We start from the raw sequence: 19,455 nt of genomic DNA, 5'->3' as shown, positions 1-19,455 counted from the left end.
ATAAGATGCTTTTGAATTACGTTTTCCATTAACGTGGGTTGACAGGGGATTCTTATTTGTTCCTAAGGCAACTAGTGCTGGTGTTGTGGGCTTGTGAGTCCTGTCCACCACTGATCAACCAGCAGTGCTGTGGGGAGAAAGAAGACTTTCCGTTTGTTTTTGCAAAGGAAAGATAGACAACATGCCTCTTTTGGTGCTCTATTCTTGCTTAGAAATCTATCAGAACAAACTATTTTCCATTGGTAATGCTCAGCCCTTTATCATTTAAAAACTACAGTCTGCCAGGTACTATTCCTTCTCTTAGGGAATACAGCGAGGGCTGTTCGTTGGTCACTAGTAAGCAGCAGGCCAGAGCTAAATGCTTTAATTGCAAAGAACTAAGGCAGATATGTACCTGCAGCGACAGCAGGAACTTCAGTGGCCCAGAAGCCACTTCAGTCAGTGCAGCGGTGGCTTCTGCTGCAATATTTGTGCAGATATAACTTCCTACATACAAATAAGCTCCTCTGCTGGAGGAAAAGAGGCAGGGTGAGGTTTAACTGAGTGGGGGGTTTGATTTTACTGTTGTTGTGAGAGAAATTTTCATGGCTGTGCGACAGTCCTCAGATGTTTTCTAAGATGGCTCCTTGCTGATGGTGATGGCTGTTCTGTGTAGCTCTGGAAATTTCATCACGTTTTGGTGTTCCAGAGCACAAGGTGTTCCAGAAGGGTGGCCTGTTAAAGTGGGGAGCTGGCACTGAATGGCAGACTCATAACCTTTTGAGTTCAAGCAGAACATTTCCATTTAATTGTGTTCTCCAAAATCATTTTGGTCAATACAACTGCTTAAATGTATCATCAACATAAGGCTCAAGATTTTCATTACAATAAAGCATTTCACATAAGAACACTTTAAGCAGCATAACATGCTTAGTATTTGACAAAACATCCCCAAATATCTGTACAGAATTATTTTAGTAAACAATATTTCTGGAACAAGATCTAACCTCACAAAACAAAACACCAGAAGTCCTTTTGTCACTGGTTAACAGCTGGTTTTGGTGATGTTTTTTTCCATTAAAACTCGAGTAACAAATAATGTACAATGGGTGCAAGACCAGGAGCTAGTTCTATGTAACTTACGCTTCTAAATGAAGATTCTGCTTCCATGGTTTTGTACGTTTACTTGGTGGAATATCAGATTACAGAGTCATAAAATCCTATTTACTATTTAAAGTAAAATGATAAATGTTATGAAAAAATACCTTTATTACATCAGTGATGCTTTAACTAAAGTGAATATTAAGACTATTAACCAGGGGTTGAAAGTTTTAGGCCCTGATATTCAAGCACTTGTAAATGTCCTTATCTTTACATATGAGTCTCCCTGGCAGCAGATGGGCTACTCTGATGGGCATTGTTAAGTGTGTGCCTAAAAGTGTGTGCAGGACGTGGGCCGAAGTACTCAGCAAGGAGACGTGTTTATACACAGAAACATTATCAGCACATAAATAAAATCTGTCTTGTACATACACTGAAAAGGAATATTCTTAACTGAAGATAGGTTTCCTTTTTTTCTCAATAGTACACACATTTCCATTTCACTCAAAGTGTTTACGTATTCTCAGCTAAACAATTATCTTATCAACCATGAATCTAGCACGGACAACAAATCCAAACCACGAATGTCTTATCAGCAGGAAATACTGGGGGAAGAGAAGGCTGGCAATCATTTCTATATACCTGGTATTAATAAGAACCCTTCTCACAGAGAAGAATAGACTTTTAAATATTTTCAAACCTGATATATACACAACAGTAAAAATTCACATTTTCATGCTTTAGTGAGACACTTTGAAATCCTACTGCAGGCAGCTGTCAGAGTAGCTCTGTCCAGATCCTAGTAGTTGCCTCACATTCTGCTCTAGTACCAGAACCTTAGACTCTTGATAGCTGAGCAGCCACAGGAAAACACAGTTCTACCAGATTTGGAAAGAGAATGAAAGAAATGAAAACAAAACAGAACAAAACAAATCAAGAAAGAAAGAAAAGAAAAAATGGAAAAGAAAGTGATGGATCTTTCTATTTTGAGAGGCCCAGTAGCTCTCCTGTGACCCAGAACAAGACCTGTTTGTGATTCCAGTCTGATGAGACCCGTCTTGTAAAACTTCTGACGGCAGCACAAAACACAGTGTCTGTTCCACACAGTTCTCAGTAGTCTAAAAGAAATGTACCCATCACATGGCAAGAGAAAAATAGCCCTTTGGAGCATAGTCGATCCCCTTTCCACTTGAATAGGTAGAATGCCTATCTATTGCACCAGTTTTCCAATGTACCAGGAAAGATCACCAGGGTTGATGCCTTTTGTTGCTATATACACTTCTCTGATAAATTCAGTGTCTCAGTGGGAAAGGTGACCTGGAGGGGGCTGCCCTTGGACGTAGAGCTGGCCCCACCACCAGACCCGATTTCGTTCACCAGGAGGACGCTCTCTGCTGAGTCCTGCCCCTGTGAGGAATCCGAGGTCTCTGAGCTGCGCAGTGTCCTTACGGATGTAGTGTCAGACTGAGCCAAACTTGCACTGGGGCCTGGAAGCAACACGCGACCACCAACACTGCTCTCACTTAACTCCGGGGGATAGAGCAGCGTTTGGGACGTGCTGCTGATCTCCTGCAGCTCACGGGAGATGAAAGAGGGTGACTGACTTGACATGGCAGAAGAGGTCCTGCGACCATCCACGCAATTGAAATTGCTCCCTGAGTGCTGCCTCCGAGCTCCTCCTATTTGGCAGAAGAGACATTTGATCTTCTCGATGGCTTTGCTGAGCACAGTCTTGCGGAGGAGGATGTAGACCCACGGGTCCAAAATGGGATTCACTGAGGCGATGCGGATGGCTTGCAGGTCAGGGTTTTGCTTCACATCTTCCACTGGTTTAGGCTGGTAGAGCTGGTTCACAAAGACACGGACCTATTGAAAGAGAAGGGGGAGGATAAAGACAAAATTTTACAACCGTATCAGGAAATCAAAGATGATATATCAAAGCATGGAGATCAATTTGTAATGGCAAGGTACAAGAGAAGAGGCTACCAGAGCAAGACAGCTGAGTCTGGCACCTCTGAGGTTTGTTTTTTCTTCAAAACTGCAAAAAAAATTAGAGATGAATCTGCTGTAAATTGATCGTATGTGCTGCAGGTAGGAGCGACGTTCTCTTAACCCTTCATAACTAATTCTTGAATCTTCAACTTTCAGAGGCTGCTTTTAAAACTTCCTTGTTAATGGTTATAACCCAGGAATGAAGATTTATACCTATATCCTGCTTCCTTACTGTATCTGTCTGGTCTTATGCTATTTGCAAAGAGATATCAGAGTCCACTGAGGGGACATGGCCAAGTGTTTCCTCTGGCAAAGGTCTAATAATTGTGTTTGGAAACAAACTGAAACTAAGGTTATAGTCCAGGTATGTTATTCCCCAGAAACAAGCCCAGAGCTGTTGACTGCTTAGTTTAGAAATACTTCCGGCTGGCACCTGTCCTTACTGAAATTGTATAACCTCAGTGTCTCTCTTGTTACAGCATGTTTTGGGGAAGAAAAATAAAGTAACAAAAAGAAAGATCCCTCAGGTAGAAGATCTTTAATACGTCAACATGATTAGATCATTCCAGCACTGGACTGGAGCGCGTTGCTTGGCTACACGAGCTGGCACTTGGTTCTAATCAGCAAAGCATAAAAATACACGTGAAGAAGTTAAGAACTCGAAATTTTGAAGCAGCTGGTAGATGACTTCTGAATTAACACCTCCAATTAATCGCAACAAAGAGTTAAGACTACTTCGGATCCTGTCTTCTACACAGAAATGCCTCCTTCGGGCATTCATGTAGAATGCCTTCCTCTCTCTTGGAATCCAAGAAGAAATAGTACCACAGTCTCTACCCTTGCTTGGGAGCCACTTCTGAAAATGCTGCTGTAGGGCACAGTCCAGTTCTCTGATACCAATTGTTTCCAATGTCCAGAAGAAGCACAACATCATACGAGTGTAAGCCTCAAAGAGCTATTCCTCATTTATAGCACGACCTATGCAGTGTCTGGAATTTTAGGTAGGCCTAGGAAAGCCCCTGAAAATAAATGACAACGGAAGATGCTGTATTCTTCAAACTCCTTAATTAAATCCCTTAATTCTCTTCTTACGTGACGCAGTGAAAATCTAGTAGCAGAATTACGGGTGTTTTAAAACCTCCACCTTGGCTCCTGAGATGAGTCAAGTCTGGCCTAGCCATGCGCTAACAGAAAAGCATGTGCATAAAGTGCTTCTGAACTAAGAAAGCCCTCTCAGGTCATTTGCACTAGAAGTTGTGCTTGTGAAGCTCTCCAGGACCAGAAAACCTAAAAAGAAATCACAGCTCTTTGGTGAAACCTTCCTGCAGCAGAGCCGTACGCTGGTAATTCTGCTTGTCAGGATTTAGACCTGGAGTGCATCCCAAAGCCATCGGCAAAGCACGTTCAATGCAATGCAGAGTCCATCAGCAGCGCTACGCAGAGTCTCCAAGGACTGAACACAAAGCTGACGATCATCCGTATGTATTTCTCAGCACCTTCGTCCAGTTTGTTCATCAGTAACAAAAACCTCCCCACAGGAATTTCAAAATGAGGGAAAGTAATAAATGTAGAGCAACACAGCAATCCTTCCTAATCACTCCCAGCACTGCAGGTGGCTGTTTGACAACTAGAGTATTCTCTGTTAAGCCACAGACACAACTGACAGGCATCGAAGAGTATTCCTACACACGCAGCAATGTATGTCTGTGGTTTTACTTTGCGGGCTTTCCCTACAGCGGCCGTTCCGCAGCGCACCGCCAGGTGGCAGCGCTGTCCCAGGGCAGGCGCCGCGCCGGCCGGGCACGGCCACGAGGGTAACCCCGCACCCGCGGCGGGGATTCGTTCCGGGCCTCCATTTCTGCTCTCAGAGCCGCGGGCTGAGAACCTGCAAAGTCAGCGCACAGACCAGCTATGGAGGCACCATTTTCATTTCTATTTTCTTTTTTCTTTTTTTTTTTTTTTTCCTTTTAACTTAGTGCTACAGTTACACGCCAGTGATTTAATAGTGGGATTGTTCCCCTGATAAGCACCAGCTGAAACTGAGGCACTCGATTCACCGTCCTCTGCCTGGCTGAGATCAGGGACAAATGTCTCTTGAGTGCTGACAAGCGGCTAAAAAGACAAATCATGCAGCTTGAAACATCCACGCTAGCAGCAAGAGATGCACCCTCTTTTGGCTACAGGTCTTCCCTGACAGGTCGTAGCATGATAAGGGACATCGCTTTGCATATTCTAAGTGCTCAGAAAGTAGAATACATTGCTGTGTTACATCGTCTGATGGTTGAATTTCTCCAATTTCTCCACTTTGAAATCCAAATTTAAAAAAAAAAATAAAAATCAATCAATCAAACAAAAAAGCAAATGAGAACAACTTTTATCTCAAAGGACTGAGGCTTATGTAATATACCTGTAGCCACAGAATTCAGCCAACATATTTTGAAAGTATTCGTGGTTTCTCTGCAGTTTTGTTAATTATAGAATCAGAGAACGGTTTGGAAAGGACCTCAAGGACCACCCAGCTCCAGCCCCTGCCGTGGGCTGGCTGCCTCCACCAGCTCAGGCTGCCCAGGCCCCATCCAGCCCAGCCTTGGGCACCTCCAGTGATGGGGCACCTCAGCTGTCTGGGCAGCAGCACCAGCACCTCACTGCCCACTGAGTAAAGCATTTCCTCCTAACAACTAAATCTCCAAATCACCCCTTTGCTGGTTTGAAACCGTTCCACCTTGTCACTACCTGTCCATGTAAAAGGTCGCTTTCTCTCCTGTTAATCAGCCCCTGCAGGTACTGGAAGGCCGCAGTGAGGTGACCCTGCAGCCTTGTCTTCTCCACGCTGAACAAGCCTGGCTCCCTCTCTCAACCTTTCTTCACAGGAGAGGTTAAGTAGCGATTTGCTCCACAGTGTGTTGCCTTTATGCTGAAGCAACAGGTAGTGGCAGGATCGCAGCCCTGCGTGGTTTGCTGCTTTTCTTCTTTACTGAATACAAATGCAAATCATGATTTCTATTCCTGTGAAGTACTATAGAGCAATTTGTATAGTTATTGTCACAGAGTAATTGGAGCAATAATCTCCACTCATAAAATGTTCCACATGCCGATAGGATAAATCTGAAATGCTACAAAGGAGGAAACAAGTTTTTCATCTCCAGGAGCCAGCACCCTTTGCCTTTAAGGGCTTATTGTCTGCTGTAGGGGATGGCCCACACATCCATCCTGAAGCACAGCATTTTATTTTCACTTTCAGTGCAACTCAACAGCATGCAGAGATCAGGATAAGAATCAGAAGAAGAAGATGACCACATATTTGTAAACCTAAGAGAGACTGCTGAAGTGAACTGTACTACCAGCCTACATCCTCTTTAAAGTCATTCTTAAGGGTTGGGAAGCAATTTCTACTATATCCTTGATAAAGTACCACCTAGCATGCCTCATTCACTACTTCTAACTATATCCAATCCTAAGTTCTAAAAACTCACACATTTCTAAATGATGAAAAAAACAAACCAGAGTGAAGTGCAGGCAAGAGGCAGTGCACAACTGATGCACTGTTCCCCAGTTTCACTCCTAAACTGCTATCAAGGCTTTCCAACCACATTCTGTACACTGAAAACACAGCAGGTTCTATCAAAAGGTTATGATAGCTCATAGTTGTTTTTTTTTTTCGCTCTCCTTCCCTTGACAAATCTGATTCACCTTCCTTTTTATGGTCAGTGTTTTGCACAATCCTCAATAACTTCGCTACAGCACGTGTCATTGTAAGATTTTGCTGATTTTATGAATAAATCATTAAAATGCTGAACAACCCTATTTGTAAGCTGAGTGCTGCAGCGTCATTACTGAGAACGACTGTTCCCTGTGACTCAGCTCACTGCTCTTTAAACACTTTTAAAATCAAGACAAGCCTTTTCTTAGTAGTTCAGGGCTATTTAACATTTTAAAGTATTATTTTTGGGGGGTTAAACTCTGATAAATACAGTTTGCTGGGCTCCCTCTGTGTCCCAGTTTGTCGTATTGTGAAAGCGTTCACTCTAAAACATTAAAGCTTGTCCCTCGTTCAGGACTTGCTCTGCCCTGACTTCCGAGATAGTTTATTCAGCTGAAATCATCAGTAGGAAATCAGCCCGTCAGAAAACCTCAGTCACAGAGCACCCTCTGAGCCGGCTTTGTGCATCTGAATCATGCCACCACCACCTTACTGCTCGCATGCTGCCGTGTCTGCCAGGCTCTGCACGACAAACGAGCCTGGCAGTCTCCTCTGTGGTGTGGGCTCCCCCCGTAACTCCAGGGAACTCCTCTGAGTCATAAAAATGAACGTATAAGTTAGTGATTTTCCTGTCTCTGCCGACGGCTTTCTCTGAGGATTTATAACATGAAGGTGTCACTGCTCAGAGTTTATCTTGGAACCTCCGAGCATAAGCAGCGGGCTTACATGCTACGCAGCAGTACATGAAATCATAGAATCATCCAATCTGGAAGAGACCCATAAAGGCTGTGTGGTCCAACTGCTCTGCAGTGAACAGGGGCACCTACAGCTCCATCAGGTTGCTCAGAGCCCTGTCCAGCCTGGCCCCGAATGGCTCCAGGGGCATCATCGTAGCGTAACAAAGCATAAACAACTGTGGCTTATTCCCACAGCAGGAGGCTGACAAAAGTTACCCTTATAATGGAGCAAGCTAACCAGACCGGACTCTGTCATGATGCATTTGCAAGTGCTGTAAAACAAAACTTCCTTTTTCATTTTCCTCATCGCACACATCAGAGTGAAATATGGAAACAGCAAAATGACATTCTTTTACTTCATTTTACACACAGAAGTTTGCTGCTTCAGCTGAGAAAAACTGCATGTGAACACTCAAGGCAACACCATGCCTTTGTAAGCAGCAGAATCAAGGTCTGAGAGAGTGCAGAACTTTGTCACCTGCACCTTCACATACACACTGCTGCATGCAAGGTTTTCAGCAGCCACTGTTTAAATAATAAATCTCTCGCCCCACCCAGGATCATTAATTTGAACTGTCAACAATCTAGTTTCCTTTCTGGTAGCCCCTCCCTCTTTTTCCTTTTTCCTTTTATTTTTTTCTTTTTGTATGTTCTGTCAGACTCCCAGCTCCTAAGGTACAGGAACATTTCATTATGCATCCTCAGCCTTACTCCAGCTGCTCCCTCAAAGGATAAAGCTTTGTCTATTCCCTAAAACCCTAGTGCTGGTTCTTGGCACCTTGTGACCCGATACCCCCAGTGTTGCAAGTCAGCTCACCCATGAGGTTTCTGCTGCTGTACTGCGTAACAGGCTGCGCGTGGTTCCTCCACTGAGCACACGCGTACCTCACAGGCAGCCCGCACACAGCTCGAGCTGCACGCTTCCATTTCCTTTACGACAAGCAGCAAACAGACAGCAAAGTGCTCAGCTGTGCCACAGCGTGACACGAAATGACAGCGCTGCAGGAGGGGAGACAGTGCTGGGCGACAGCTGCTGGTGCTCCAGCACAGCCACACTCCACTGGCTCCTGTTTATCTCAGTAATGTGGCAAAACTGGCCTGACCCCTACAACGACACCCTCCTCTGAAGAGGGGGATGGACTCGCTGACCTCTCCAAGTACTCTGCAGATGTATTTCTTTGAACTTCCTTACTACGCTGTGGCATGGCTGTTTCGCATCCCCTGATGGCCACTCATACACCACACACACTGCAAGCCCTCTGTGATACAGAGACCGTGGAATAGCTCCTACCTACACCAAACTCCCTCAAAGCAATCCATCTTCCAACACCGCTTTATGTCTAACAACTCCTTGGCTCCCTAAACTGTGTTTTGGAAGGTGGTGAGAATGGCAAGCCAACTGTTTGTTTAACATCTCTAAGCCAGGAGGGGAAAGAAGTTCGCCAAGCTGTATTATGGTGGGTGGCACCCAAGAACTGAGCCTCAAGCTGGTGCATTAGTTTTTGTCTTCCTTGGAGATAAGGTGGAGGAACAGAAGAAAGCAGGAGCCGCAGGTTCAAGTCAATGGCAGTAATTGTACCAGCTGTTGCAGAAAATTAGCAAATGGTTAGTGGTAATGTTGTCTGGCACTCCGGTATTTCTCCAGCTCCGTGTGGGCCAGGTTCCTCCAGCTCTCACTCAACTGAAAATGACAGCAACAAATGGCACTGCTGCTTCCAGCCTCCCTGAGCTGCTGGAAGAATGAAACAGTGTGGGATCTTCCCCAGTGGGTCCTTTGGGATGGGAAGCTCAGCTCTGGGCTTGGATGTGAAGCGTTCTGCACCTTGCTGGTGCCATGTGAACAGAACGCTCACCTCCTTCCGCATACTGAGGGCTGCTGTACCCTTCAGCAACAGCACGTATTTTAGAAACACAAAAGGCATCCATTAGAGCAAGCCAGCTCCAAACCTCACTCATCACAAATTAATTTTGGAAGTGAACTTTCAAGTGCCCTCGGCTCTCAGTGAAATTTTCACTGTGTTGATTCCAGTTAAACAGTGGAAAGTTTGTTAAGAATTTTTGGCGCTGCATTTCAGCCAATCAAAGGAGTCTAGGGCTTGGTATAAACGTGGGTTCTTCTCTTGTAAATATAAACCAGTACAACTTTCTATCACCATGCATGCATGCTAACTGTACTGGACTTAGGCTATGAGCTTGCAGCAGCATCTAAACATGACTCTCACCTACAGGCACAGAAGAGGAGGATAAAAGACTCAGCAATGTGCATGATGGAAAGAAGTAGGGTTGCACAATGTTACTCACCACCAGAGGAATGGAGCAGATGAGCACCACCAGGGAAGTGGCAATGAGCAGAATAACCATCTGGATCTCTGCTCCAGCCATCCGACGGAAGCTCCGGCGTCTGCGAAAGTCAGATAAACGGCTGGAGGTGGTGTCTGTCCCCAGCGATGTGCGCCGCATGAACTGGCGGTGCATGCGAATGAGGGCCACGCAGACCAGGATGTTGCAGATCACCGTAACCATGATCAGGAAGGAGCTGAAGCCAGCATACATGTATGAGTATGCTGCGTGAGTGGCCTTCTTTGCTCGCCAGTCTATGAAACACCAGGTGTCAGGGTACTGCAAGGTTGATCTGCCGAGCCCCATGCTGGGGAGGGCACAGAACAGCACGTTGGAAGCATAGATGGCAAAGAGCGTGAGCCCTGCCAGCTTCTTATCTACGTAATGGTTGTAGAAATAGGCATGGTTGATGGCCAGGTACCTTTCTATAGACATGGCACAGATAATGCTGAGGCCAGAGAGTCCAAAGAAGAGGAGGATGAAGGAGCTGTACTCACACAGCGCCGGTCCTCCTGGCCAGCGATTCTGCAGGTAAGTGGCGATAGTGACCGGACTCACCAGGCAGGTCCCCAGCAGGTCGGTGACTGCCAGCCCACACACCAGCGTGTAGAAGGTGGTCTCCTTCTGCTCCTTCCTGGACTTGCAGAGCACCACAATAGCGATGAGGTTGCCCACCACGCCAAAGATGAACATGACGGTGGGGATGGTGGCAGGCTTGCCGCCCTCGGCCGCGCTGGCAGTCCCATTGGCAGAGCCATTGGCAGGTGGCATCATAGTGGGGTAGAAGGACATGGTGCCCGCGTGCTACTGGGGGGTCGTAGGGAGAAGCAAGACGGACCCGGAAAGAGGGAGCAAGAGCAGAACTGGGGAGGGGGCAGCCTGGCCTGAAAATAAAAATTAAAGAAATCGAATGAGGGAAGGGAAAAGAAAGTCGTCTGGTTCAGTTAAAAAAGAAGAGAAAAAAAAAAAAAAAAAAAGTTTAAAAAAAAAAAAAAAAAAAAAAAAGTCTAGGAGAGGAGCCGAAGAGAAGCGCCAGGACAGCCGAGCGCTGCCTCCGCTTCTCCCCACGCCGCGCCGAAGGGTCCCGGGGCAGCGGGGCCGGCCCGAGCGCGGTGCCGGGCGGAGCGGAGCGCGGCACCCGTCCGTCTCTCACCGACGCCGCGGAGCGCTCAGCGCGGCCGAGGGACGGGGCGGCTCCAAGCGCCGACGGGGGGCGGCGCGGGAAGGTCCGGAGCGCGGTGGGCGCCGCTCAACCCCTCCCTCTCTCCCTCCTTCCCGCCGGCGCTGCGCTGCGCTGCGGGGCGCTCCCGCCGTCTCGCTCCCCGCGGCGCTCCCGCCGAGTTTCGCCGCGGAGGGCGGAGGCGGCCGGGGCAGTCGGCGCCGCTCCTCCCCGCCCTCTCGCCCCATTGGCCGCGCCGCGGAGGGCAGGTTGCGCGGGGCCGGGCGCGGGCACCTCCGCCCGGGGCTGGCGGCGGAGCGAGGCGGGGCGCCGGGGGGGAGCGGGCGGCCGTGGGGGCCGGTGGGGCGCGGGAGGGACGGGAAGCACCTGCCCGTATCCCCGAGGCCGAGCGGCCGCCTCCAGCGCTCGCCTTGCTCGCAGGCGGTGGCGGCGAGGGCTTTTCGCACGGTCCCCTTGAGGGAAGCCTTAACCCGGCCGTGTCCCGCGGGCCGCAGCCACGGGGCTGGAATCTGGGCAAGTTCCCGAAGCGATAAGCGCAGGTAGAGCCGGGCTGTACCGCAGAGCGAACGATCAGGAGACGCTCTTGCGTCAGAGCAGTGCGCCTGGTATCTCCTGCTGCCAGCCATCGCCTCTCCTCTCAGCCTGTCGTCGATGTGTTGCTTACAGCTGGCTTCAGAGCTGTGCTAATTGCGTTATTGAACGCAGGAGGGTGTGTGTGTGTGTGTGCCAGGGACCTGCTTGTACGTCTGTGTCAAGCATTTCTTTTAGCTTGACCGTGAGAAGATCACCTGCACGCTTGGCAATAGTGTTACACTGTCTAACAAAGCCTCGCTACGATCGTTTATCCTCCAACCGGACTGAAACAAAAACTGTTTCATCTGACGCCTGTCTGGTGACATTCACGCAAGGAGTGCTGTTTGCCGAGTTCCTGGAGCAGAATTGTCAACAAAAAGCTTGCTCTGCAGCAGGCACATAACTGCACGGTGTTCCTCTGAGGGAGGATGCTGCGGTGTCAGGTCCAGAACCTGGTCATCAGAGCGTTACACCGCATCCGACACCTGGGCCCGCCTGGCCGTGTGTCCTTTCCCTTACACTAGATGGTATCAGCTGCTGCAGAGGATACAAAACCTGTATCCTGGAGCATGAAATTTATATCCTTATAAGAACCTCTTATCTGATATACAGGCAAAATGTGTTATAAATGCCTCATCCTTTTCTGTCTATGACAGCTGTTCGGGCTTTTCCAAATTGGAAAATCATTCTTTCATAAGCATAGAGCTACATGTGGGAGGAGAGGTTGCTCAGTTAAGCTTGCCTAATTGTCAGAAACAAATTACAAGCAGTCCAAAATGCTTCCAAAGGGAAGCACTGCACAAAGTTGTTTGTTTGATTGATTGATTGTTTGTTTCTTATCTATTAGTTTTCCATGTTTTCCAGGTAAAGAACACTTGGCCTGGTGTTCCAGTGTCCCAGTGCCCAGCTTGTGAATTCAAGCCGTGTGACCAACCAACTGTACATATTTCTTCTATTGTCCTTTCAGAAACTCAGGCTTCAGTTTTCTGTATCAGAGTCCATAATGTGCCATTAAGTTCACATAAGTGCAGCAGTATGGGAGAGGAATCGCCCAGCTCCCCTGGAGGGGTGCAAAGGTTTTTAATGACTAAGGGCAGAGGAAATAATTTGTGTTTCTGCATTGCGGCTTTTCCTTTGACTTTTTGCTTACCCGCAGAGCAAACCTTGTGCATTATGTTAATACTTTAGTACAGACTGTGTGTGTGTCTTCAGAAGTCTCTTACAGAAGTAAAGGGTGTTGAAGTGTGTAGATGAAGGAACAAATGCCTTTTTTCATTCCACCGGGTCTGCCTTACAGTGAATACATCTAAAGAGCTGACTAAAAATGCAGGGAAATCAGGAAAACCAGTGAAGAAACAACAGAAATGTACTTCTGAGTGCAAGAACAGCAGGAGCGGGTTTTTGAAACATTGCTAGTTTTTAGGGAGCGTTAGAAATCAGTCACAGTATTGTGGGACAGGCTGTGTGTGACCTTACTGTATCTACCCGCTGTGTAAAAGTTCTCAAGTTTCTAGAAATGTGTAGTAAGTTTTAGGAGTTTCCCTTTGAATTAATGATTCTGAACTACTCTGCCTTGTTTTGTTGAGCTGTTTAATAAGCTGTGGTTAGATTTCTAGTTTGGTGGAAGAGATTTAAATGAGCGTACTTGGCTTTTTCTTTTCTGCGGTGCGGTAGGAGGCTCGTAATTATTCAGCATGTCTCAGCTGCCACATGACAGCCTTCTTAAAGCTCTTTTGCCAGCTGATGGTACCAAAACCTTACCTACATTGCTCACAAGCATCAAACCACATACAGATAACCTATACAGAGGTCTCTAGCATGTGGAGATGTGTATAGTTTTGACACCAGAATGCTCACGGAGGGCTTGCATGTTGGTGGCTTCTTTCCCAGGGGTGCTCCTAAGAGCTCCAACAAAAGTGTGTTTTCACCAGCTTCATAAGCTGGGCGATAGAAATGGATATAGAGCCAATTTTGGAAACTTTATTTCAGGCCTGGTAGGCAATCTGCATGGTAAATGCCCATTTAATGCCTCACGTTCAATGACGTTCTTGAATCACTTACCAGTTTCTCAGACGTTTTCCTTTGGTGGGAGCTTTTGCTGTGGGAATTTTTCCCTCTTGATTTTATTCTGTTTTATTTTCCTGAATTTTGATTCAGCAGTCATACTCTTGAGAAAATAAAGTGCTTTTTCTTTTTTTTTTTTTTTTTTTTTTTTTTTTTTAAGGAAAAAAGCCAACAACATTAGAACGGTTGTTACTAAACTATGCCTGGATGCCAAAATAAAGTTATTAATAGGCAGTAGAAACAGACTGAACTGAGAGTTACATAATGGTCTTTAATTAATCAATAGGAAATAAAAAAAAATAAATACACAAGGAGTAAGTTGAATAAATATTTAAAAGGAAGTAGCAGATTTTGTAATGGAATTGGAATGGAAATAGCATTGTAAGTAAATACAAGTTTCTGTATTTTAAAGCACATAGCATTTTTCTGTCTGTGGATTTTTTACATAGCGTCGTCACGGGTAGTACAGTATTAGATTTATAACTACAAGAAAACCAGTATTAGATTTAGATGTATTAGATGCACAAATAAACCGGTATTAGATTTCTTCTAAGAGTTCCGGCTATTACTAGTCTGACTAGCAATAGTGGTGCTTCTGGTACATTTCCTTTGTGCTTCATAAAACAGCTTGATGCATGGGGGCTTTCCCTGTGGTGGAATTCTCTGGGGAGGGAAGAGTATCCTTGCTCTGTCCCCCCCATTCCCCTCCACTGTCTTCCTCTGTGCGTGACCATCTGTGGGAGCTGCAAGAGGAGCCGATGGTGAGTGGGCATGTGAGGCACCTCTATGCTCCCACAGGATACAGCTTTGTAATTTACTGAATGCTCACGTGTTCCATGTTGGTCAGTCATGCTACTGAAGTTTGCTGTTGTTTTTTTTTCTTCTTCTTTTTCCCCCTTTTTAGAGTAGGCTATTAATCTGTATGGCACACCAAATGGCTTTCCTCTGCAGAAACATTTGTCACTTTGGTGGAACATACCTCTATTTTAGCAGTTATTTTAGCAGTCTGCTTTATGAGTAAAAATACTTTTAATTGTTGTTCTGCGTTCAACTCATTTCTTTGAAACTATTTATGATAAATTAAGCTCTTCCTCAGTTGTTGCTTATATCCATGTACTATTTCGTTCTGATTATTATTATTATTTTAAGATGAACAGAGTTTACCTGCCTTTCAGAGGCAAACAGCATGAAGGCAAGTTCATAAAAGCACACAAATACATAGCTTTTAACATGTATTCTTATTTTACAGCCCTATAAAGTAGTAGTGGCTACTTGAGATCTTGCCTGATGAGTTACAAGTAGACAGATATGTTGGACCCTACTCAGAGAAAAATGTTACAAACTGAATGCCTTTGGGGCATGAACGGTTTTGCCTTCAGTGAAATAAAGGAATGTCTTTTTAGGACATATGCTGGATTGTTTTTTGGAGAATTTTAGAAGATGTATTAGTAATCATTATTTTTCTTTTCAGGAGGGGTGTGGGGCTGTTCGTTTTGTTGTGTATGGCAGCTGATGGCCATGGTAGAAGCAGACAGAACCCAGCAGTGCACAGCAGGTGTCTAACTAACGGGCCCTACTCATGCCTAGCTCTTCTGATTTTCCATGAGAGACACAAAGAGTGAAGTTTCTTTCCAAGGATCCTTATTGTAATTCCATGATGATTGCACGCTACAAATTTCAACAAAGTGGCAGACTTTTTCCATTTTTTTTTTTTTTCTTTCTTTTACATGTGATAACAGAGCCCAAGAGCCTGTTAACAGCCATTTTCTGTAGTTCTGAAGAACTGAGGTTGTTCGTGTTTGAGACTTGTTCCACTAGTCTCAAAACGATATGTTTACTTCTGGACCATCTTTGGAAAGAAGGCAGAGTATGCAGCATGAAGGCTGGCCTGGCACGTGATTTCAGTCTAGATTGGAGTCACAATCAGCTAAAATATTTAGTAAAAATATGTTCTTGTGCCATCCTGACTACTATGGGCTGGCTTGAAAGTATTTCCAGCTTTCAATACAAGTATTTGATTGAAAACTGATGCCTTCTCTTTACTTCCGTGGGAACTACAACAAAGAGCACAATAACACTACTTGACAGAGCAAATTTTCAGCTACAGACTGTTATTTTTCAGGATAATTTCTAGCATTAGCTCTGCAGTTTCACCAGCAATGAATTGCCTGCATTCTGCACTCATTAAAATCTGCACAGCCATCCAGAACAGGGCTTGTATTTCATGTCACTGTTACTACTGCTGAAATACAACACCCACTGCCTCACTGTGCTTGCATCCAGTGTTTTGTCTCCATCAGCTTTCAGGAAGCATTGATGAATATCAGTGGGTGCCATTTTTATCCAAGTGGAGGAATTCTGTGACACACCGTTACTTCATCCGTGCTTCTATGTCAGATGCCATTTCATCACAGTGCCCCTCTGTTGCTATCGGTCACACAGAAACAAAATGTAACAGGATGTTGCTGGAAAGGTTCGACCTCTATGGCCGTACCACCACCATCTGCCTTTGATGTTGTGGGCCAACAGAATAAAATGGGAGGCATTATTTTTGGAGCAGCCCTAGTAAATAAACAGTGCTATGCAATGGCTTTTTCCTAATAAACACTGTGGCTGGACTCTTTGGGATTTTTTTTTTTTTTCTCTTTTTTTTTAAGTACTTGCCATTACAATTATTCAGGAAGTTTTTCTGCAATATGTAACTCCTGTATGTAACAGATCTTGCATGATGTGAATTATATTGCACTGAGCTTTGAATTCTGAAAGATTCCAGGACTTAGTAAAATAGCACAAACCAGCAAGCTACTGGATGCTATGTAAATCAGCAGCTTGTTTCTTAGAAAAAAAAATCTGTTTATGCTCATGTAAGAAAGGTTAGTTTTGTGGGAATGATTCATGTATTGAGTCAGTTATCTAAGATGACACTGCAAAATTATTGGAGCAAAACCCAGTTTTAGTAAGCCTGCAGCAACAGTCAGTGTTTGCAACTGAGTGCTTTTAAGAATCTCTGTGCAAAGTAAGTAATATTTTCTTGCCTGTAAGTTCTTTGTTATTCCAGCAGAGGGTAGTTTATCCTCTGGGAAGCTAGGTGTGTTGAAGGAATTGATTAGGAAAGGTAACTTAATGATTCCCATTTCCTCTTATTTGATATAGAGTAATAAAAATTAATTTCAACTGACTGACCTCATCAGATGAACAAACACAGAAATGTACTGCTAGGCTACAGGCTGTTCTTAGTTTGGAACTGAAAAAGACAGCCAAACTCAACAGCAGTTCCATTTTCTGTTCTGCCACAAAGCACTTCATTTGCCCTTTAAGAATTACTGCAGTTTGCTTATGTTGAGAGCAGTTTCATTATCAGCCTAGTGCTTAAGAGCTACTTGACTTTTGTTTGGCAGCTGGTGAAGTAGATACAACACTAAAGCCTTTTGCACTGAATGCACAGACTTGTTCCTGTTGAAGAATATTTGGCTTGTTCATAGCTGCTTCCAGACTCTCTGAGATCTGGAATGATGCAACTGTATCTGACCTTACCCCTTTTATCTAAGACAAGGGTATCTTACTGGCAGCATTAAGGCATAGCATACAGGTACTAAAGCCTGCTATGAAGTTAGGAGTTGTTCCACAGGTGGTCATGCCCATCACCCTTATTTCTGCCACTGGATCCACTGCTACAGCAGCTGATGCTCAGAAGCATATATGTTTGTGCACTCTGGTGGTAGTTCACCCTGCACCTGATCTCTGCTATACTGATAGTGCATGGTGACAAATGGGGACCCTCTTCCTGAGCTCTCATTATCTGTGATGTTTTAACTCAAAGCAATCATTGGGGAGCAGAGCTGTCTGTAAGCTGCTGTAGCTGTCAGTCTCAGGCAATTTAATAAGTCAAATCTATATGTAACCCTCTGTGTTCTAGACTTTTTCCTCATCTTCCAATTTTTAATCTACATCCAGAAATGGCACTCTACTGTTTTCTATTTATTGTACAAAAAAATAAAAAAAAAATAAAAAAAAATAAAAAAAAATCTTTCTATAATGAGAATGAATGAGGTAACTGAACTCTTTTATGTTGCAACAATACAGATATAATTAATTACCTTGATTCAATTTTTAAACCTATATTCTACATTATCAGAGAACTACAGAAGGTCAGAAGAAGATTTATGTCATGTTCTCCGCTGATTTTACTGGTCTATGCAATCAAACTCCTAGGCCATGCACTACGGTTAGGCATAGAATCACAGCATCACAGAATAGTTTGGGCTGGAAGGGACCTTTAAGATCATCTCATTCCAACCCCTTGCTATAGGCAGGGACACTTCCCTCTACACCAGGTTGCTCACAGCTCCATCCAGCCTGATTGTGAATGCTTCCAGGGAGGGGGCATCCACAACCTCACCGGGCAACCTGTTCCAGTGTCTCACCACCCTCACAGTAAAGAATTTCTTCCTAATGTCTAGTCTAAATCTACTCTCTTCCAGTTTAAAACCATCTCCCCTTGTCTCCTATCATTACATGCCCTTATAAAAAGTTCCTCTCCAGCTTTCCTGTAGGCCCCATTCAGGTACTGAAAAGTAACTATAAAGTCCCTCTGCAGCCTACTCCAGGCTGAAAAGTCTTAGTGCCTTAGCTCTCTCAGCCTGTCCTCTTAGTGGAGGTGCTCCAGCCCTCTAATCATCTCTGTGACCCTCTTCTGGACCTGCTCAAATAGCTCAGTGTCCTTCTTGTGTTGGAGGCTCCAGAACTGGTTGCAGTACTCCAGGTGGGAGCAGAATCACCTCCCTCAACCTGCTGGTCATATTTCTTTTGATGCAACCCAGGATACATCTGGCCTTCTGAGCTGCAAGCACACATTGCTGGCTCATGTTGAATCTTCTATCAACCAGCACCCCCAAATCCTTCTCAGGGCTGCTCTGAAGCCATTTTCTGCCCAGCCTGTATTTACAGTTGGGATTGCCCTGACTCAGGTGCAGGACCTTTCACTTGGACATGTCGAACTTCATGAGGTTGTCATAAGCCCACTTTTCAAGCCTGTCCAGATCCATCTGAATAGCATCCCTTCCTGCTAGCATGTCATCTGTACCGCTCAGCTTAGTGTCATCTGCAGACTTGCTGAATGTATACTCGATCCTGCTGTGCATGTCACCTACCAAGATGTTAAATAGTACCAGTTCCAGCACTGATCCCTGAGGAAAACTACTTGTCACTGTGTCACGGGTTACCTAGATTTTCCTGCGCCCGTGACAGGGGCAGCCACCCCGTAGGGCCCCCAGCCCGTAAGGGAAGGGAAAAAGGGGAATAGGAAAAGAGAACAGTGGCGGCAATCTAAGGAGGAAAACTTATATTATGAAATATCATATTGGAATACAAGATAACACAATATAATACGACTGAGGCTAATAAATCAAACAAAACAGAGTCCCCGAAAACCGAGAGGCCTACTGTGAACTCTAGGCGACACGTCTGGAACGCTTCCCACTCTCCGAGAGTCTGAGAGAGAGAGAACTCAGGCCTGGGAGAGAGATTATATATGTCCTCCTCCCGTGACTTATCTCTGGCTGCGACATCCTCTGGGATATGTAGTTCTCCTCTGAGAGCTGAGTACTCGGGACGCTGCCATTCCACGGAACTGGAGCATGAACCTTCCAACGATCCATACTACACATGATGTTATGATGTGGAATATTGACAGCAACACCACAAAACCATGACATACTGATCTCCACTTGGACACTGAGCTGTTGTCTGTAACTCTCTCTCTGAGTGTGACCATCCAGCCAGCTCCTTAT

General features: G+C 45.2%; 1 protein-coding gene across 2 annotated transcripts; it reads right to left on the bottom strand.

The window, feature by feature from the left end:
* Positions 1 to 952: 952 nt before the first annotated feature.
* Positions 953 to 11,103, bottom strand: PTGER4 (prostaglandin E receptor 4). Of its 2 annotated transcripts, XM_072359997.1 has the most exons (3): positions 11,003 to 11,103; positions 9,811 to 10,733; positions 953 to 2,946 (listed from the first exon to the last, which is right to left on the bottom strand). In XM_072359997.1, exons 2-3 carry the CDS (start codon positions 10,639 to 10,641, stop codon positions 2,350 to 2,352), a joined length of 1,428 nt encoding a protein of 475 aa, XP_072216098.1. In that variant the 5' UTR covers positions 10,642 to 10,733; positions 11,003 to 11,103; the 3' UTR covers positions 953 to 2,349. The 2 variants fall into 2 exon arrangements, with proteins under 2 accessions (XP_072216098.1, XP_072216099.1); XM_072359998.1 differs by lacking the exon at positions 11,003 to 11,103 and having other exon boundaries at positions 9,811 to 10,746.
* Between the last annotated feature and the right edge of the window lie 8,352 nt (positions 11,104 to 19,455).

This window comes from Excalfactoria chinensis, chromosome Z (assembly GCF_039878825.1).
Source record: "Excalfactoria chinensis isolate bCotChi1 chromosome Z, bCotChi1.hap2, whole genome shotgun sequence".
Lineage (NCBI taxonomy): Eukaryota > Metazoa > Chordata > Aves > Galliformes > Phasianidae > Excalfactoria > Excalfactoria chinensis.
The sequence above is the reverse complement of the archived record's forward strand: the minus strand, read 5'-3'. Positions and strand labels throughout refer to the sequence as shown.

What these genes read in the sequence shown, in the direction of transcription:
- PTGER4 (XM_072359997.1), bottom strand. Translation starts at nt 10,641, where the DNA reads ATGTCCTTCTACCCCACTATGATGCCACCTGCCAATGGCTCTGCCAAT. An exon ending in TCTGCTCCATTCCTCTGGTG is followed by an intron (nt 2,947 to 9,810) that starts GTGAGTAACATT and finishes CTCTTTCAATAG; the next exon opens with GTCCGTGTCTTTGTGAACCA.